This window comes from Bos mutus, chromosome 19 (assembly GCF_027580195.1).
Source record: "Bos mutus isolate GX-2022 chromosome 19, NWIPB_WYAK_1.1, whole genome shotgun sequence".
Lineage (NCBI taxonomy): Eukaryota > Metazoa > Chordata > Mammalia > Artiodactyla > Bovidae > Bos > Bos mutus.
The window spans coordinates 48,223,042-48,239,717 of record NC_091635.1 but is presented as its reverse complement, the minus strand read 5'-3'; the positions used below and the strand labels follow the sequence as shown (position 1 = coordinate 48,239,717).

The 16,676-nt window shown below is 37.7% G+C and overlaps 1 protein-coding gene across 1 annotated transcript in view; it reads right to left on the bottom strand.

The window, feature by feature from the left end:
* The window catches only part of SYNRG (synergin gamma), an 87,657-nt gene that overhangs the window by 50,188 nt on the left and 20,793 nt on the right, over positions 1-16,676 (bottom strand). Inside the window, 8 exon segments of the mRNA XM_070390501.1 lie at positions 969-1,217; positions 1,829-2,025; positions 3,568-3,645; positions 4,627-4,860; positions 6,538-6,747; positions 9,670-9,781; positions 10,521-10,626; positions 11,329-11,459. Of these exon segments, the coding sequence (XP_070246602.1) occupies positions 969-1,217; positions 1,829-2,025; positions 3,568-3,645; positions 4,627-4,860; positions 6,538-6,747; positions 9,670-9,781; positions 10,521-10,626; positions 11,329-11,459 (1,317 nt within the window).

The following is a 16,676-nucleotide window of genomic DNA, read 5'->3' as shown; positions in this document are numbered from 1 at the left end:
TTAATCTATCACATCTATGTATAAACTGTGAACACTCGTAATCCCATGCTCTAGGAAGTGAACGCTGTTAACAGTTCGTTTTATCGAAAAACAAGCTTGTACTATATTGTTTTGCACTTAAATGAAATTATTCAACATGGACATCTTTTTCATGCAGTACATGTGCATCCACCACATTCATCTGAATAATCCAATAGTCTACTACTGTACAGATAAACCAAAGCTTATTTAACATTTTTCTTCTGGTTGATAGATATGCAGCTATTCCTAATTTTCACTCTAACAACACTACAACAAATACTCTTGTATATTTTTGCTCATTTGAGTTACTAGCTCTGTGAGATGGACTCCTAAAAGCATGACTGCTGGTTAAGAAGACTCGAATATTTAGAATTTTGATAGCTATTGCCAAATGTGCCTTCCAAAAAGGCTGTACCAAAAAATCCTTTCCCCACATTTTTACTAACACTAAATATATGTTTAAAAAAATTTTTTTGCTAAACTGAGAATGAAAAATAAAAGGAAACATCTTAATCAGGCTTAGCAGCTTTTTCGAAAGAAACAGCTTAAGGATTTAACTAGCTTTATTAAACTTGATGTTTAAAATACATATGATAAAGAACTACACATTTTTAGCCAAAATTCAAGTATCTGAAGGCTTCAGAAATTCTTTTGCTTTTTAAATAATGAAAAATTCAATGTTGCATTGTTTTGCTGCTGCTGCTGCTGCTAAGTCCCTTCAGTTGTGTCCGACTCTGTGCGACCCCATAGACAGCAGCCCACCAGGCTCCGCCATCCCTGGGATTCTCCAGGCAAGAACACTGGAGTGGGGTGCCATTTAACACTGCTTAATTTCCACTGCCAGTGTCCATCATAATCCAGCAATCTTTACTACATTTCTTGGAAAAAACACTTGCTCGGATTCACTTTCAGAGATAATTTGGAATACACACAGCCTCTTCATCTACCTGATTTGCAGCGTAAGCTGACATGAAGCCGCTGGAAGCCTGGGCTGCAGCTCCCCCGACTGGCCCAACAAGGTTAATGCCCATGACTGGCTGCCCGAGGGTGAGGGGCACGGAGCCTGCAGGGCCTGAGGGCATCCCTGTGGGCTGACTCACAGCAGCTGGCAAAGTCACAGGAAAGCCACTTAAGGTTGGAACAGGAGCCGCTGGAAACTGATTCAAAGCATCGGGACTCATGGCAGGAACACCCCTCTACACAGAACAGGAGGAAAACGGGGACATTTTAGGAAACTGCAAACCACATACGGCCCGCATCTGACACAGAGACCTAAATGTAAAATCTGCAGCCCTGGGGTTTTCTCTCTGACTCTCCCAGGACGCAGGAATTTGACATCAGAAAGTAAGTTATAAGGTTAATGTAAATCTAATATGTAGCAAAGAAACGGCCAACACACACTCAATATGACATTTTCACTCTGACAAGTTTGGTTAATTCACTGTAATCAAATCCTTTACAATGATTTTGTAATATGAGAAAAACTGCTGCCAGACCGAGTACACTTTATCTATATCTAAGGAATTCTAGACAAGGACTTCAAAGGACAGAGAAACTTCATCTATTACTAACTTTCAAGCTCAAAAGGATTACAGTTAGGTCAGAGAATGTTAATATAGTAAAGCCTTTAAATAAAAGAGTATTGTGCTAGCACGCATATCATATAAACAGTACATTCTGAAGAACTCTATCCTGAAAATAACCTAAATTTTAATGTTCAAAGAGTTCTATAAGTTGTAGGAAAAAGGATTCATATTCTCCCAGTTTATATTGAAAATATACACCTAACCTTCTAAAGAATGTCTACCTGTGTTGCTGCTATCATGGCGAGAACGGCATAAAGTTCTTCTTTAGTCAGTTTTCCAGGTGTGGTTCGATTGGCCAAGGCCCATATCTGTCCAAGAGTTTCCCTGGGAAGCCCAGATGACATCAGGATGGGATAAAGTTTAGCGGTGTCTATTCCAGTTGGAGTCATTGTGGTTTCTAAAATTTTCTTATAGGCATCTATTACAGGAAAGACCAGATAACAAATGTAAACATATTACAAATGATTCACCTTTTTTGTTGTCATTGATGCTTATAAATGAATAATCCTAAGTCAAACTGCTTTTACAGAACTGAAGCCACATCAAGGGTTTGAGTTGCTACAAAGATATTCAAGTGGAAATGTCCAGCAGACAATTAGGGTCTGGAGCTTAGAAGAGAGGCTGGAGCTTGGTTCTACAGATGAAGATTTTGGGTTAGAAGTAAGAGGGAGTCTTCTCACCAGGAGACAGTACAGCAGTAAGACAGAGGTGGTGTAAGCAGATGCTCTGGATTTTAAAAAAGAAGTTGTAAAGTAATGATGGTGGAACTAATCTGCAAATATTAATAGCAGTGGGAAGCACAAATTATACCCATATCACCTCTGTCTTGTCCCAGTGAAGCAGAGGCTATTAGAGAAAACATCACTGGGTAAGGTGTTTGGGAACAGAGCCTTCAGAGGAAGACACAGTTACAGCTGAAGTGAGAGAGGAGAATAAGTGTTTGAAAAAAAGGAAGGGTTCACTGGGGAGTCTTTCACAATAAAATGGACTTTCTAAAGGACAAAGTGGGAAAAGCTGTTAGGGATAGGGTTGCTGAATAAAATACAGGATGCCAATATTGCATGGGGTATACTTATTCTAAATAATTTTTTGCTGTTCATATAAAATTCAAATTTAACTGGATGTTCTGTATGTGGATTTGCTGAATCTGGTGACCCTAGTTAGAGGAGTTGATGGATGAAAGCAGGTTTAAGGTAGAGAAAAATGTTTAAAAAGAAATTTTACATCTAGCATTACATATGGATTAAAGGTTAGTAGGCGTGCCATACGAACATATGTTTTTTAAGTTTGTATTTATTTATTTGGCTGTGCTGGGTCTTCACTCCTGCATGCGGGCTTCTCATTGAGGTGGCTTCTTTTGCTGCGGAGCATGGGATCTAGGGCACGCGGGCTTCAGCAGTTGTGGCTCATGGGCTTAGCTGCTCTGTGGCATGTGGGATCCTCCCAGACCAGGGATGGAACCCATGTCCCCTGCATTGGCAGGCGATTCTTAACTACTGGACCACCAGGGAAGTCCAAGAACACATATTTTGGCTAGGAAATTACGTGTGTGTTTAAAAGCTTCAGTTGCTAAGTCGTGTCCGATTTTTGCGACCTCGTGGACTGCAGCACGCCAGGATTCCCTGTTCTTCACTATCTCTCAGAGTTTGCCCTAATTCATGTCCACTGAGTTGGTGATGCTATATTTTGATAGTGTCTTTTAAAATAGTAAATTTAAGACAACCTTTTAGAAATAAAAGTTATATGATGGTCATTAAAACATTACAGCAAAACATTTTTCCTTCATTTATATAGTTATTTCATATATGAACTGTATTTAATTTTCTGTACTCTTTCAGAAAAAATAAAGTTATAATTTCTTCTGCATATTCTGTAGCCACAATAGTAAACATTTACAACTACACTACAACATTTGAAGTAAAGTATCCAGATAGGAATCTTGGGCAAAAAAGCTTTTTACCTGGAACCAAACTCTCATTGTAAATCCAAGGAGGCATTCTGGGCTGAACAGGATCCTGTGAGGGAAATACCCCCACACCTAGGAGATAAAGAACACCATCTAATGTATGTAATGGTCCGTGCAACAGAAGTGGAAATCACACTGAGTCATGGCTTTTTATAAGAAGCATGCTGGCTGGAGACACTAAAAAAAAGTCACCAATTCAACTAAAATTTGGTTTCTAACCAACTCTTGTACATTAACACTGTCCTAAGGCATAAACTAAAAACACAGTTTATGTTTTTATAAAAACATAAAACAAACAAAAGAAAACAAAAAAACCCTAAGATGTATCAAATCAATACTCTGGATCATATGAAGCTTGTACCATTCACATATATTACAAATTACAGGCAAAAACATGACAGGCAGTGGTTTAAAAATTACGTGTACAAAAAAAAAAAATTGTCCAAGCTTCACTTGCAGCTTTTAATAATGTTTCTTTGCAAAGTTTTATGTTTTAAAATCTTGAATATGACACTGCTGCCTCAGATGTATAGCACTGTTATTTACATTTTTTTGTTTTCACTTTGTCCTGTAAAACAGCCTCCAAGAGTTTGCCTCCTGGGTTGTCCACATTCATCTCTGCAAGCTGAGTTTACAAAAATGTGGATCTTCAGGCAGCAGTGTGTATGGTTTATTTCCAAGAAGCAACACATATTCTCATTGGTGACTTTTTCAGTTAAATTTTAACTTTTCAACCTTAAGGAAGAACAGAAAGTTTAAGAGGGGGAAAAGTTTTTATAAAATAGAAGAAGAAATTTTAAATCAGGAATGATTTTGATTAAAAAAACTGGTTATCAAAAAAAATTTTTTTAAAGGAGTAACAGTGTATTGAAAGAATTCAGAGCAAAATCGTAGGGGTTAATTACAGAAAAGAATGCATTACAAATTATTTTAAGCAAAAAATATCAATTAGCAAAATCAAGCAGCATTCATTTTAAGATTAACGCTTAAGGTGTTAGCACTGGAGCGACATTTGGTTACATGAACTTTTTGCTGAAAATTTCATGAGCTCACCACTCTCTTCAATGCACAGGTTTTGGTCTGAAGTCTTTGCTGCCTCTGCAGTAGTGGTACCACTTACACGTCCATCTACAGCACCCCCATTACTGGCCATTAAACTGGGATGGTTCTTACTGGAACCTGGGCCTAGGGCCTTGTGCCCAACTTCAGAGGTATTAAATTTAATTTGTTCCTGCCCAGATGTACTTAAATCACAAGATACTAGGAGCTTCTCCTCCAAGGAAGAGCCTAAACAAACAGCATGAAGGATTATTTGTATAGTATTGCAAGCTTCTAATTTTTCAACCATCCATTTCCACCCCCAGATTCTAAAGGGAAGGCCCTGCCACATATAATTTAAATTTTGAAATAATTCAAGCCCACACGTTTGTACAGAACTGGAGATACTTTAGTGATTTTAGAAAACTTAACCATCGTTATCTTCTTTGATTCTCAGGAATTCTGTGAGACAGAAGGTAGAATGGCGTGGGGGAAGATGTGTTACCTTAGAAATTTGGTGACCTACACAAGATACAGACACTTCTATAGACTACTGCCTATTTCTGCATCTGTCAACTGAGAAAGTGTGGACAAGAACATGTCAGCTAAGAGCCCTCTCAGCACTATTCTAAATCTCAAGACAGAGTAAGTGCCCCCCCCAACCCCTCGTTCCCACATGTGATTAAAACCGAGGTACAGAAATGTTCAAAGATTTGTCCAAGGACAAACTGACAGTAAATGGATACCCTGGGCTTCTGAACCCCCACATGCTTTATCACAGAACCAGAGAGCACTTTCTAGAGCAGCTTTCCCTGGCTAATTACTCTTAAGAAAATGATCATGGGTATTTCCCCAAACAAGAGTCACCTTCTGAAAAAATCAGTTTGTTACTACAGTTCTAACGTGGTTTAAAGGGATCATAACTTCTTAGATACACCTATCGTTTAAAAGTGGGCATTTAATTTCTAAATACATGGGGCTTTTAAAGTAATCTTTGATATTAATTCTCATTTTGAAATTAATTTCTCATTTAAATGTTTCTTCTCTGCAATCAGCCTCTGTGTTTTTTCAGTCTTTTAACTTTATTGAGGCTTTCAAAGGCTAAGTTTTGGTAAATGTCACAGTGCACTTGAAAATATGTGGGTTATTTTCAAATAACTTTTGATACTGGTTTCTAATATAATTTCATAGTAATAAGAGAACAGACTGTGTATCATTTCAATACCTTTAGACCATGAAACTTCTGCACCTTGTTTTTTTCACCTTGCTTTATGTCCCTGGATATGTTCCAGTGTCTCCTGATTTACAGTTCAGGAAATATGAACAGAGTTTGTATCCTGCTGTTGTATGAAAACCATATAAATCTTAATTGTTGAATTGATTCACAGTGCTTTTCAGGTCTACTATATACCTCTATTTTTCTGTCTGTTCATTGTATTAATTTTTGAGAGCTTGATACTGAAACTTTAACAAAAAATCTTAATTTACTTAAAAATAACTATAATATTTAGTGGAACTATAACTTTTTTCTGTATTTTCCAAGTCTGCTTTAAATGTGTTAGCATACTTTTGTAATTTAAAAAATAATAATAAAAAATAGGTCCCAAAGTTAGCAATAGAAGTTTCAAATCACTTTTTCAGAACGTGAGGCCCCCAGATTTTTTTTAAAAAATCTAGATTCTTATCTAGAGTCTTATTTTGGTGAATTTCAATAGTACTCACATATTCAGGCCCATGTTTCTTTGCCAACATCACTGTATTATTCTACGTATGTAAGTGAAATAAATTTTTCTAGATTTTTCAAAATATTTTCATTAAGAGCTTAGGAGTTACCTGTTTCCTGCACATTGTATGAGGCTGAAGCAGTAAAGAAACAAGGAATTTGCCCAGGGACACCATGTAAGGCAACAGACATAGGACTCTGACCTGGAGGGAGAGGCTGTGCTCCAGCCTTCTGTACATGCAACTGGCCAAGTGGGGTGGTGGAATGGAAAGACTGAAAAGGCTGGGAAGTGGAGGAAGGCCCACATGTGGGAACTTCAACAGGCCCCTGCATAAAGTCACTGAATTCTTCTTCATCAAGAAAGGCAGGTGATGGGGAGACAGTTTTAGTAGAATGAGATGATGTGGGATAATCTGCAAAACGGAAAATGGCAATGAAACACACAGAAATGAAAATTAACAGGGGAAAAGAAACTGAGATGTAGCACAACTCCAACAGAACATACTGAAGCATGAACAGTGGAGGCGACTAAGAAAGAACATGTAATGACAGTCACACGGAATCATACAATGAATGCAAACACTTTGATGTCTATCTATAAATAGCTTTTTGGTCTTTTTAAAAAAAGAGGTTTTATAGCTATTTTGCATTTGGTTCAAAAGCAGAAAACTGTAAAATTCAAAATCTCTTTCCTCCTTTTATTAGAATAGCACTCATTTTTTTCCTCGAGACCATTAGTAATTTACATCAAAGTGGTGATTACTTTTGAAACTCAACTATCTGTTTATTTGGATAATATTTTCTCAAACCAATATAAATAAGAAAATCTGCCTATATGCTGCTGAATACATTTTAGAGATACACGCTGATGACTAAATTTCCTTAGGCCAGTAAAAAACAATGCATGACACATACTTATAATTTTTGATAAATCATGCCTAATTGATACACTTAGCATAGTTCATATTTCATAGGAGGATGAAAGCTACTATACAGGGAATGAAAATTACAGGGGCAACAAGAACATCAAACACATTACCAAAGTGATGCTTTCTTGGGAGAAGCACCAAAATTAGGACACTATAAAGTGTTAAGTCAAATAACTTAGCAGCCAATTAAAAAAATAAATCCTAGCTAAGCGCTATGTTTAAAAGAACTCTGCCTCTAAAAGATACAAATGTCACCATGGCTTTTTACTGTCAAATATGAGATTCACTTATGTAATAAACCTCTCTACAGGGATTAGGTTTAATAATCTAAGGCTCATTCACAATAATATTATTGTTGCTTCTTCACATTGCAAACTTTGAATTGCTATAACATTTATTAATACTAAAGTCTAATGTCACAAGGAGCAGTCTTTTTTTTTTTAAAGCCCTCATTTGAAAAATGGGGACACTTATGTGCTTCTCTTTTGGATCTATGAAATAAAACCTGGAAGCATTAAAGTTCTATAAAAAGTGCAAAATGACTATAAAAAATGAAGAAAAAAGAAAAAAAGCCATGTCATAATGAATCCCAACCCTCCCAATAATGGTTACTGAGAGTGTCTGAGAGTGTGTACTTAAGTTCTCAGTTTCGGTTCTCTGACCATTACTGGTAGAACATAGCAATAATGGAAAACTGAGAGCTACTATGAATATTTTTAGATGGATCCTATTTAGGCTAAACCAATTTTTTTTTTTTTTTTTTTAGGCTATACCAATATTTCCTTGCATTTGACTGGAATTACTTTAATTCTATGTGGCATATATTTGGCTTAAAAACTCATAGCTATATATATATGATTAATAAGAAGTATAAAAATTATGTGATACAGTTTGTATTCACTATTTTAAGATAAACAGTCTATAGGGGAAAATTAAAAGATGTCTTTGGTGGAAAAAGGCTGGAAACTCTTTAGGTGCTTTAGGCCTAGGTTTAAGATCCTAGCTGGAGAAGCTCTGGTAATTCCTTGGGCTTGCTTCAGAAAACAAGTATTTTTCTAGCTAAGCATGAAGCAGTTAACTAGAAATAGCTAACTGCATGCATGCTGACTGAACTCAAGAGATTAACTGAACATCAAAACCCCAATGTATTATTTAACCTGTGAGGTTGTTAAACTATACTTGGTTGCCCAAACAAGGCATTCTATATGGATAGAACAGTATGTGACCTGACAATGACCATCCCTCTCTGCCTTCTTCTCCTTTTTCTAAGCTCCATGCTGGGTCCAATGTTACCATTCCAATGACTATACTCCAATGATTTACTGACTAGCTCATTCAGCTTATACATTTTCACCTTGAGGTATGCTTTTCCTTTTCTGAACTCATTCTGATCACTAATATCCATTCCCTTTTCAATCTCAGTATATATTTTACTTTGGGGCACACTTTTTGTAATGATAACCTGAGTATATAATCTAACAAGTGAAATTAATGGACAGAGGCAAAGCTGTCCCAGAAAGTCAAGAACTCATTACTGTGCCAACATTAGATTATTTCTTCCTGATATCACCTATAAAATATAAAGGTTTAAGATAAAATTTGTCAATATGACATATGCTAGGAAATAATAGTATTTAGCTGAATTATTTATGAAAACTATTCACCCATTAATGGTAAGCTAATCTTGAAATTAGCTGAGAATAAAATGTCAAAATATCAAATTTTAAAAAAGGATGTGGTAACAGCTATGTGAAGATAAGATTCATTTCAACTGCTACATGTTTAACACACATGCAATCCCGCCCCCCGACCCCCATAAATTTCCTTTACTCTGCTTTATCAGGTACTTTTCCTTTGCTTATTTGATGATGACATAATGAAATGAATATAAAAAATAATGAAATAAAAACTACAAAGAAATATATTTTCATTTCTACAAAGAAAAAACTAAAACTTCACAAGAAAATTATTAAATCCATGACTTTTTAAAGGAATCATTGAGAAAATCTGTAAGTTTAATCACATTGAGTAAAACCTAAACTAGTTCACTAGTTCATAAAAAGTAAAATTAATTTAAAATAATAAGAATGCAATAGTAAACTCATTTACTACATTTGCTTTGAGTGAATGAGTTTTACTAATGTTAACATACTCATTTGTACAGAAGATTTACAAGTAAAGTTAACATACTGACATTTACTAGAAGACAAGAAGTTTTCCCTGCAAGACAGTTATCTAGACCAGAGCTCTTAATCCACTATAAATTTTAAAACATCTAAATCTGTATTTAGCTTGAAGTAAGAATTCAACACTCACTCTCCACACACACACACACACACACACGTCAGTTAAAAACACAGGGACTTCAATCATCTTCCATCAAAAGAAAATTAAAATTAAAACTACCTGGTTTCTTAGGGTGTGATGCTGGAGTAGGGTGCATCTTAGCATCTCTGGAAAACCCATCTAAGTTTCCTTTTATGGCTTCCAAAGCATCATCTCTACTCTTCTCTCCTGTCTGAGAGACAATAAATGTATATATATTTCTTCACTTACCTCTCACACTTTGTCCTAAATTCACACAAGTTGAAAGAGAACTGCAGATATTCAACTATTTCCAATATTTTTACCACATATGTTAAGCAGTGAATTTTCCAAGTCAGAAAAACACTGACACACAGCAAAATAAAACAGTACTCCATAGAATCTTATTAAAAGGTCCATTTAAAACTACTTTAGGGCAGTGGTCCCCAACCTTTTTGACACCAGGGCCCAGTTCGTGGAAGACAATTTCTCCACAGATAGGGACGGGGATGGGAGGTGTGTGTGTGGGGTGGCGCGATGGGGAAGGCGGAGATTGCTTTAGGATAATTCAAACACGTGACGTTTGTTATGCACTTAATTTCTATTACATCAGCTCCACTTCAGATCATCAGGAATTAGATCCCAGAGGCTGGGGACCCCTGCTTTAGGGTATAGGAGTTCGATATTAAGTCTCCAGTGTTAATGCTTCCCAAGAAAAGGTTGTAAGCACCCCAAAGGTAGTACACACAGGTGGAGAAGATAATGCCTGACATCTCATTCCCTTCAACAATAAAGTCTCTTTACAGAAAGAGAGAAGTCCTTCACTTTTGGACTTAAGACAAAGGAAAATCAATCAACCGCACCTACAGCCGGGGCTGGTGTCCCGGTGACAAAGCCCACTGAGTGAGTGAGAGGAGGCACGCAGTGGGTGTGCGTGGGGCGGAGTACGTTACCTTGGGTTTCACGCTACTCAGAAGTCTGAGCTTTTGCTTCTGCTCTTCAAACTGGCGTCTTTTTCTTTCTTCTTCTAAGAGCTTTTGCTGCTGTTCAAATCGTTTTCTGAAGGAAAAACAACCATTAAAGAGTCAGCTTCAGGGATTATTAACTGACTGTTAGATTCATACTTCTTTTACTAATAGCTTCAGCAATGTCACCTTGCATTTCTAGAACTAAAAACTTCACTGATAATTGTACCTAATTTTCTGAAGATAATCCTATGTCTCCACTATATGAATTTCCAAATATATGAAATAAGTCTAAAAAATGATGTACCTAAATTATAAACATGAACTTATTTCTTATCTAATTTGCAAAAGTAGGAGACAACATTCTACATTCAAAGTATATATATATATATATAAAAACAAACAGGGAGGTGGACAAAATAAACACACTCTTTGCTCTGCATACAAAAAAGAAACTTCTACTCGGGGAGGCAGTACCATACATGAGAAAGAGCAATGGCTCTGGGAATCAGGAGGCCTGCACTTGGGTCCAGGTTTTTCCAGTAACTGTGTAGCCTGGACTGACAAGTTGCTTATTTCTCTGGACTTCATTTTCCCAAGATGTAACATCAGTGGATTGAATTCTAGGATCTCTAAGGTCCCTTCTGGCTTTAAACTTTTAAATAATAAGAGCATTTTAAAGAGCTTTAAGGGCACTGTGACTGTTTCCTCTTCAAATCTGCACTACAGATTATTTGACCATTTTAAACTTAAGTGCTATCATGCATCTTTATCCTTGCATCCTGAGGTTTCTTACTGCTGCTCCTCAGCAAACTGCTTCTGCATGTCTGGAGTGTACTGTGGGCCTGGAGGACGCATTCCCAGGAATGGTGCTTGTCCCAGGTAAGGCATTCCTCCTGCTGGTATTGGTCCCATTGGGATCCCTGCCTAGAAACAACAGACAAAGACTTAGGCTTAAAAAACACAATTTCTCCTTTTTTTTTTTTTTTTGGCTGTGCTACGCAGCATGTGGTATCAGTTCCCTGGCCAGGGATGGAACCTGTGCCCCCTGCAGTGAAAGCATGGGGTCTTAACCACTGGATTGCCAAGGAAGTCCCCACAACTTTTTCTTTTAACTACTACAAAGAAAAACTGTAGCTTCCATAACTTTTCTTTTCCTCTTTAGTTGGTGGTGTGTGCTTCTCATCGCGGTAGCTTCCCTCGCAGAGCACAGGCTCTAGGGTGCTCGGGCGTCCGTAGTCGTGGCGAACGGGCTTAACTGCCTGGCGCCGCACGGAATCTTCCCGGAGCAGGGAAGACAGAACCTGTGTCCCCTGCACTGGCAGGCAGATTCTTAACCACTGGACCACAAGAGAAGGCCTGTATTAATTAACTTTAATAGAAGATTCAAAGGACATAGGCTAAAAATGAAAAGCTCCCCTTAATATCTTGCCTCTCCCATGCCTTCATGTCTGAGAGGACCACCACTGCTAACAGTCTGAGGAAGTGTGCATCAAATCTTTCAGACTGGGTGTGTTAGAAAGCACACACACACACACGTTATATCTGGTGAGCTCACTGAGCCATACTCTCTGAGGTGTCGTATCTTACATGTCTTTGTATTTCTAGCAATAGATAAGAGCCTGGCATACGGCAGTTATTCCACAAATGAGATTAAACACGTATTTCCAATATGTATGATAGGATAACGAATATTTTGATATTATTATACCCTTGGTATCCCAACTTTTACAGAAAAAAATATATTTAATGAATACTAAATGACGTATCTTCAAGATCTTTCTGCGTTGTTGGGTGTTGTCATTATAAACATGCCTGAACCGGCTAAGTCTGCTCCTGCCCCTAAAAAGGGCTCTGAAAACGCTGTGACCAAGACCCAGAAGAAGCACGGCAAGAAGCGCAAGCGCAGCCGCAAGGAGAGCTGCTCCGTGTACGTGTACAAGGTGCTGAAGCAAGTCCATCTGGACACCGGCATCTCGTCCAAGGCCATGGGCACATGAACTCCTCCATCAACGACATTTTCGAGTGCATCGCTGGTGAGGCATCGCGCCTGACGCATTACAACAAGTGCTCAACTATCACATCCAGGGAGATCCAGACCGCCGTGCACTTGCTGCTACCTGGGGAGCTGTCCAAGCACGCCGTGTCTGAGGGCACTAAGGCTGTCACCAAGTATACCAGCTCCAAGTAAATATAATATGCCTAGCCGCTGTTAACGGAGAAGGCAATGGCACCCCACTCCAGTACTCTTGCCTGGAAAATCCCATGGACAGAGGGCCTGGTGGGCTGTAGTCCATGGGGTCGCTAAGGGTCAGACGCGACTGAGCGACTTCACTTTCACTTTCAAATGACAAATCAATACAATATTATAAAGTTTACTGAAGTGTCCAGAAGAATAGCATTGCACAAGAGCTAACCACAGAACTTAATATGAATCATGATGACGGGGACGATGGAAATGATGGTTAACAGCTAATTTTTACTGAGTGAAAATGTCTCTATTCTTCAACCTTCTCCCTGAAACGTTCCCCTTCAGTTCCCTAACTTGAAACTTGGCTGTCCCTGGAAGCCCTCTCACTTGGAGACTGCTACTTTTCTTCAAACATTTCCTGTAAATGGACAATATTCTCCTTGGTTCCAAACCCCTTTTCTCATCTCTTTTCCTTCAAAACCCTGAACACATTTTAATTTCTTACAATCAGACTTCATCAGTTACTCTCCTACCCTATTTATGCCATCTACTCCCTCACTCTTCAACTTCAAATCCTTGCTATAGTCCATTCTACTCTTAAACTGCTCCCGGTCAATAATCACGAGGATGACTCATCTAACACTGGCGTTTCAGGTCTCATCACAATCATGTTCAACATACCACTCTAGTTTCCCATTCCATGGTCATCGCCCCACTCATCTGGCCCAATAGCTGCATCATCTCCAAAATCTTGATTTTAAGCATGCCAATAATTGACCACCACTTTCTATTCTTCCAGTTCATGCTCTCCAGCAATTCTTTTATTTCATTAATATTTCCCTCCCATCCATTAGTCTTTCCACTTTCCCACCACTGATCATGCTCATCATGTCCTCACTTCTCGTCTTGCTCAGCTTAGACTCCAGGATTCAATATTAAATATCCTTGTAAACATCCTTCGCTCCCCTACCTCTGGCTTCCTTGGTATGGTCACCTGGGACTTCATTCTTGTTAGTCAACTAATCACTTTCTCTTATCCTTATACCCAAACCACTTAATCTTACTGGAGAGAAAAACCTTGAAGAGTCACCTTAAATTCTTTTAAAAAATGTTTGTTTGTTTTTGGCTTTGCTGGTCTTTGCTGCTGTGAGGGCTTTTCTCTAGTTGTGGTGAGCAGGGGCTACTCTCTAGAGGCAGTGCACACATTCTCACTGAGGTGTCTTCTCGCATTGTGGAGCACAGACTCTAGGGCGTGCAGGCCTCAGTAGCTGCAGCTCCCAGGCTCTACAGCACAGGCTCAATAGTTGTGGTACATGGGCCTGGGTGCTCTGAGGCATGTGGGATCTTCCCAGACCAGGGACTGAATCCGTATTGCCTGCATTGGCAGGTGGGTTCTTTGTCGCTGGGCCACCAGGAAAGCCCCATCTTAAATTTCTGGCTACAAATCTCAAATGGTTTCCCAACACAGGAGCCTTACAGGGACTCTTACCTTGTAAGATTTCAATGCTTTGAGTTGCTTGAGATTTGCTATGGCCCAGCATATTTCAATTTCAATATTCCATGTTTGCTTAAAACGAAAGTAATTTCGAGGACTTCCTTGGTGGTCCAGTGATTAAGGCTCCATGCTCCCAAAGCAGGGGCATGAGTCCGTTCCCTGGTCAGGGAGCTAGTATCCTGTATGCCACACTGTGTGGCCAAAACAAAAGTGTTTTACAATTGTTGGACACAGTATCCTATTATCCATTAATCAAGTTTGTTAAGAAGCTCGTTTAAAATGTGTATCTTTACTGATTGTGAACTTGTCTATTTCTCCTTATTTTTCTGTCAGTTTCTATCTTACACATTTTGAGGCCAGGTTATTAGGTGCATACAAACTAATATCTTTCTGACGAATTTAATCTCTTATCAAGTGAAATGCCCTCTTACCTCCAGGCTTTTAAGGCTTTTTGACTTAAAAGTATATTTTGTCTGATTTTCCTTTAATAGAAATCATGCTAGTATTTCCCTCAAATTTAAAAAAAAAAAAAGTATTTCTTTTGAACTTTTCTAAAATACCTTCTTGTTCTGAACCTTTACTGAGACTGTGGAAGACTGTTTTAAGGTTTAGAAGTAATACAATACATGTAAAGTACCTGGAACACTGTTTAGCACATATGAGTAAATAAATAGCTGCTAAGTCGCTTCAGTCGTGTCCGACTCTGTGCGACCCCAGAGACGACAGCCCACCAGGCCCCCCCGTCCCTGGGATTCTTCAGGCAAGAACACTGGAGTGGGTTGCCATTTCCTTCTCCAAAATAATAGCAGCTACTATAAAATAATTATCTTTAACATTAGAAGTAATACTGATGACAGAATACTTTCAAAAACAGTAACGATTCCATTTTTTTTCTGAAACAAGATTCTTCAAATACAGAATTAAACAAGTAGATAAAAGAACACAATAGTTGTAATACAGATATCATTTTATTGTGTTCCTGCCATACGTCAGCCATAGAACCAGTCATATGTTTACATAATTCTCAATAAATGTAAGATCACAAGAATTAGAGATAATTCTGATAATGATTAATAAATAGACCTTAATAAGAACAAACACTTATGAAGTCTGTACTAAGTCCCAGGGGCTTTTCTAAGTGCTTTACATGTATCAATTAATTGAACCCTTATAATAAACCTACGCAATAGGTGCTCCTATTCAGATAAGGAAACTGAAGTAGAAAATAGTTAAGTATCTCACTCATTACTGGCAATGACAGAGCCAGGATTAGAACGAGGCAGCTTCTGGTTCCAAAATCCATTTTCTCCATCATGCTATGCTGCCTGTCCAGTTATCAAAAACCACCACCAAATTCAGACTTAAAACTATTTTAAATGTTTTTTTCTGCCTATTCATATGCTCAGACACATTACCTGTTCAATGAATACTAGCAACCTGGCAGGTTTATAAATAGTTTCCAGTACTTTACAACTGAAGTTACAAGTAATATTGCTTAATTACTAACACTCTATTCTAAATCCTGGATGGTGGTGGCCATGCATATTTATTTTTAATCACAGTATGGTTCTCTTGCTGCTAAAAATTAGTGTCATAGTCCTAGTATTATATTTCTCCTTCTCCCACTATAATGTAATCAGTTCCTTATTTTTTCCAGTTTTATTGAGATAATTTGACATATGATAATACTGTATAAGTTTAAGGTAGGTAACATGCTTATTTGATACACTTGTTTATATATCACAAAATGATTACCACCATAGCATTAACTAACATTTTTGTCATGTCACATAATTATCATTTCTTTTTTGAGGTAAGGGATTAAATTTCTTTTTAAATTTTGACTTAGTTTACCCAAATCAAAACTTGTTCTTAGTTATGTTCAATAACATAGAACACAGAAGAAATCACTCAAATCAGACAGGCTAAAAGACAAAATGATATATTCCACAAAAATAATAAAGAATGAAAGAAGGTGTTATTATCCACATTGCCTTTCTAGTTACACAATTCTGTTCTTCAAGAAGATTCAAACTTTCTAAATGGCATTGTGTGTTTCTCCTATTCCTTAAAAGTAACTTTATACATGTCATACAGCCTAATTTTAGGCTTTCTTTTGAAATCTAGATAAACTGAAAGGTTAAGAGATACCAATCCTTATCTATACAGTGAATGAATAACACAGCAAAAACAAAAACAAAACAAAACCCACTCAGAAATCTGAGATACATTCAATAAACTACTCAAAAGACTAAAACACAAATAAATTAACCCCCAAGCTGAAAGTTACCCAAGACTACTGAAAACCTGAACAAGTGGAGAGATGCGACAGCAAGACTAAATGAGTGAAAATGTCAATTTCGATCAAAATCCCTACAGGTTTTACATGGAATTTGCTCAACTGATCTCAAAATTCATACTGAAGGGGATGTGGCCATGAATAGCCATTATTCTTTAA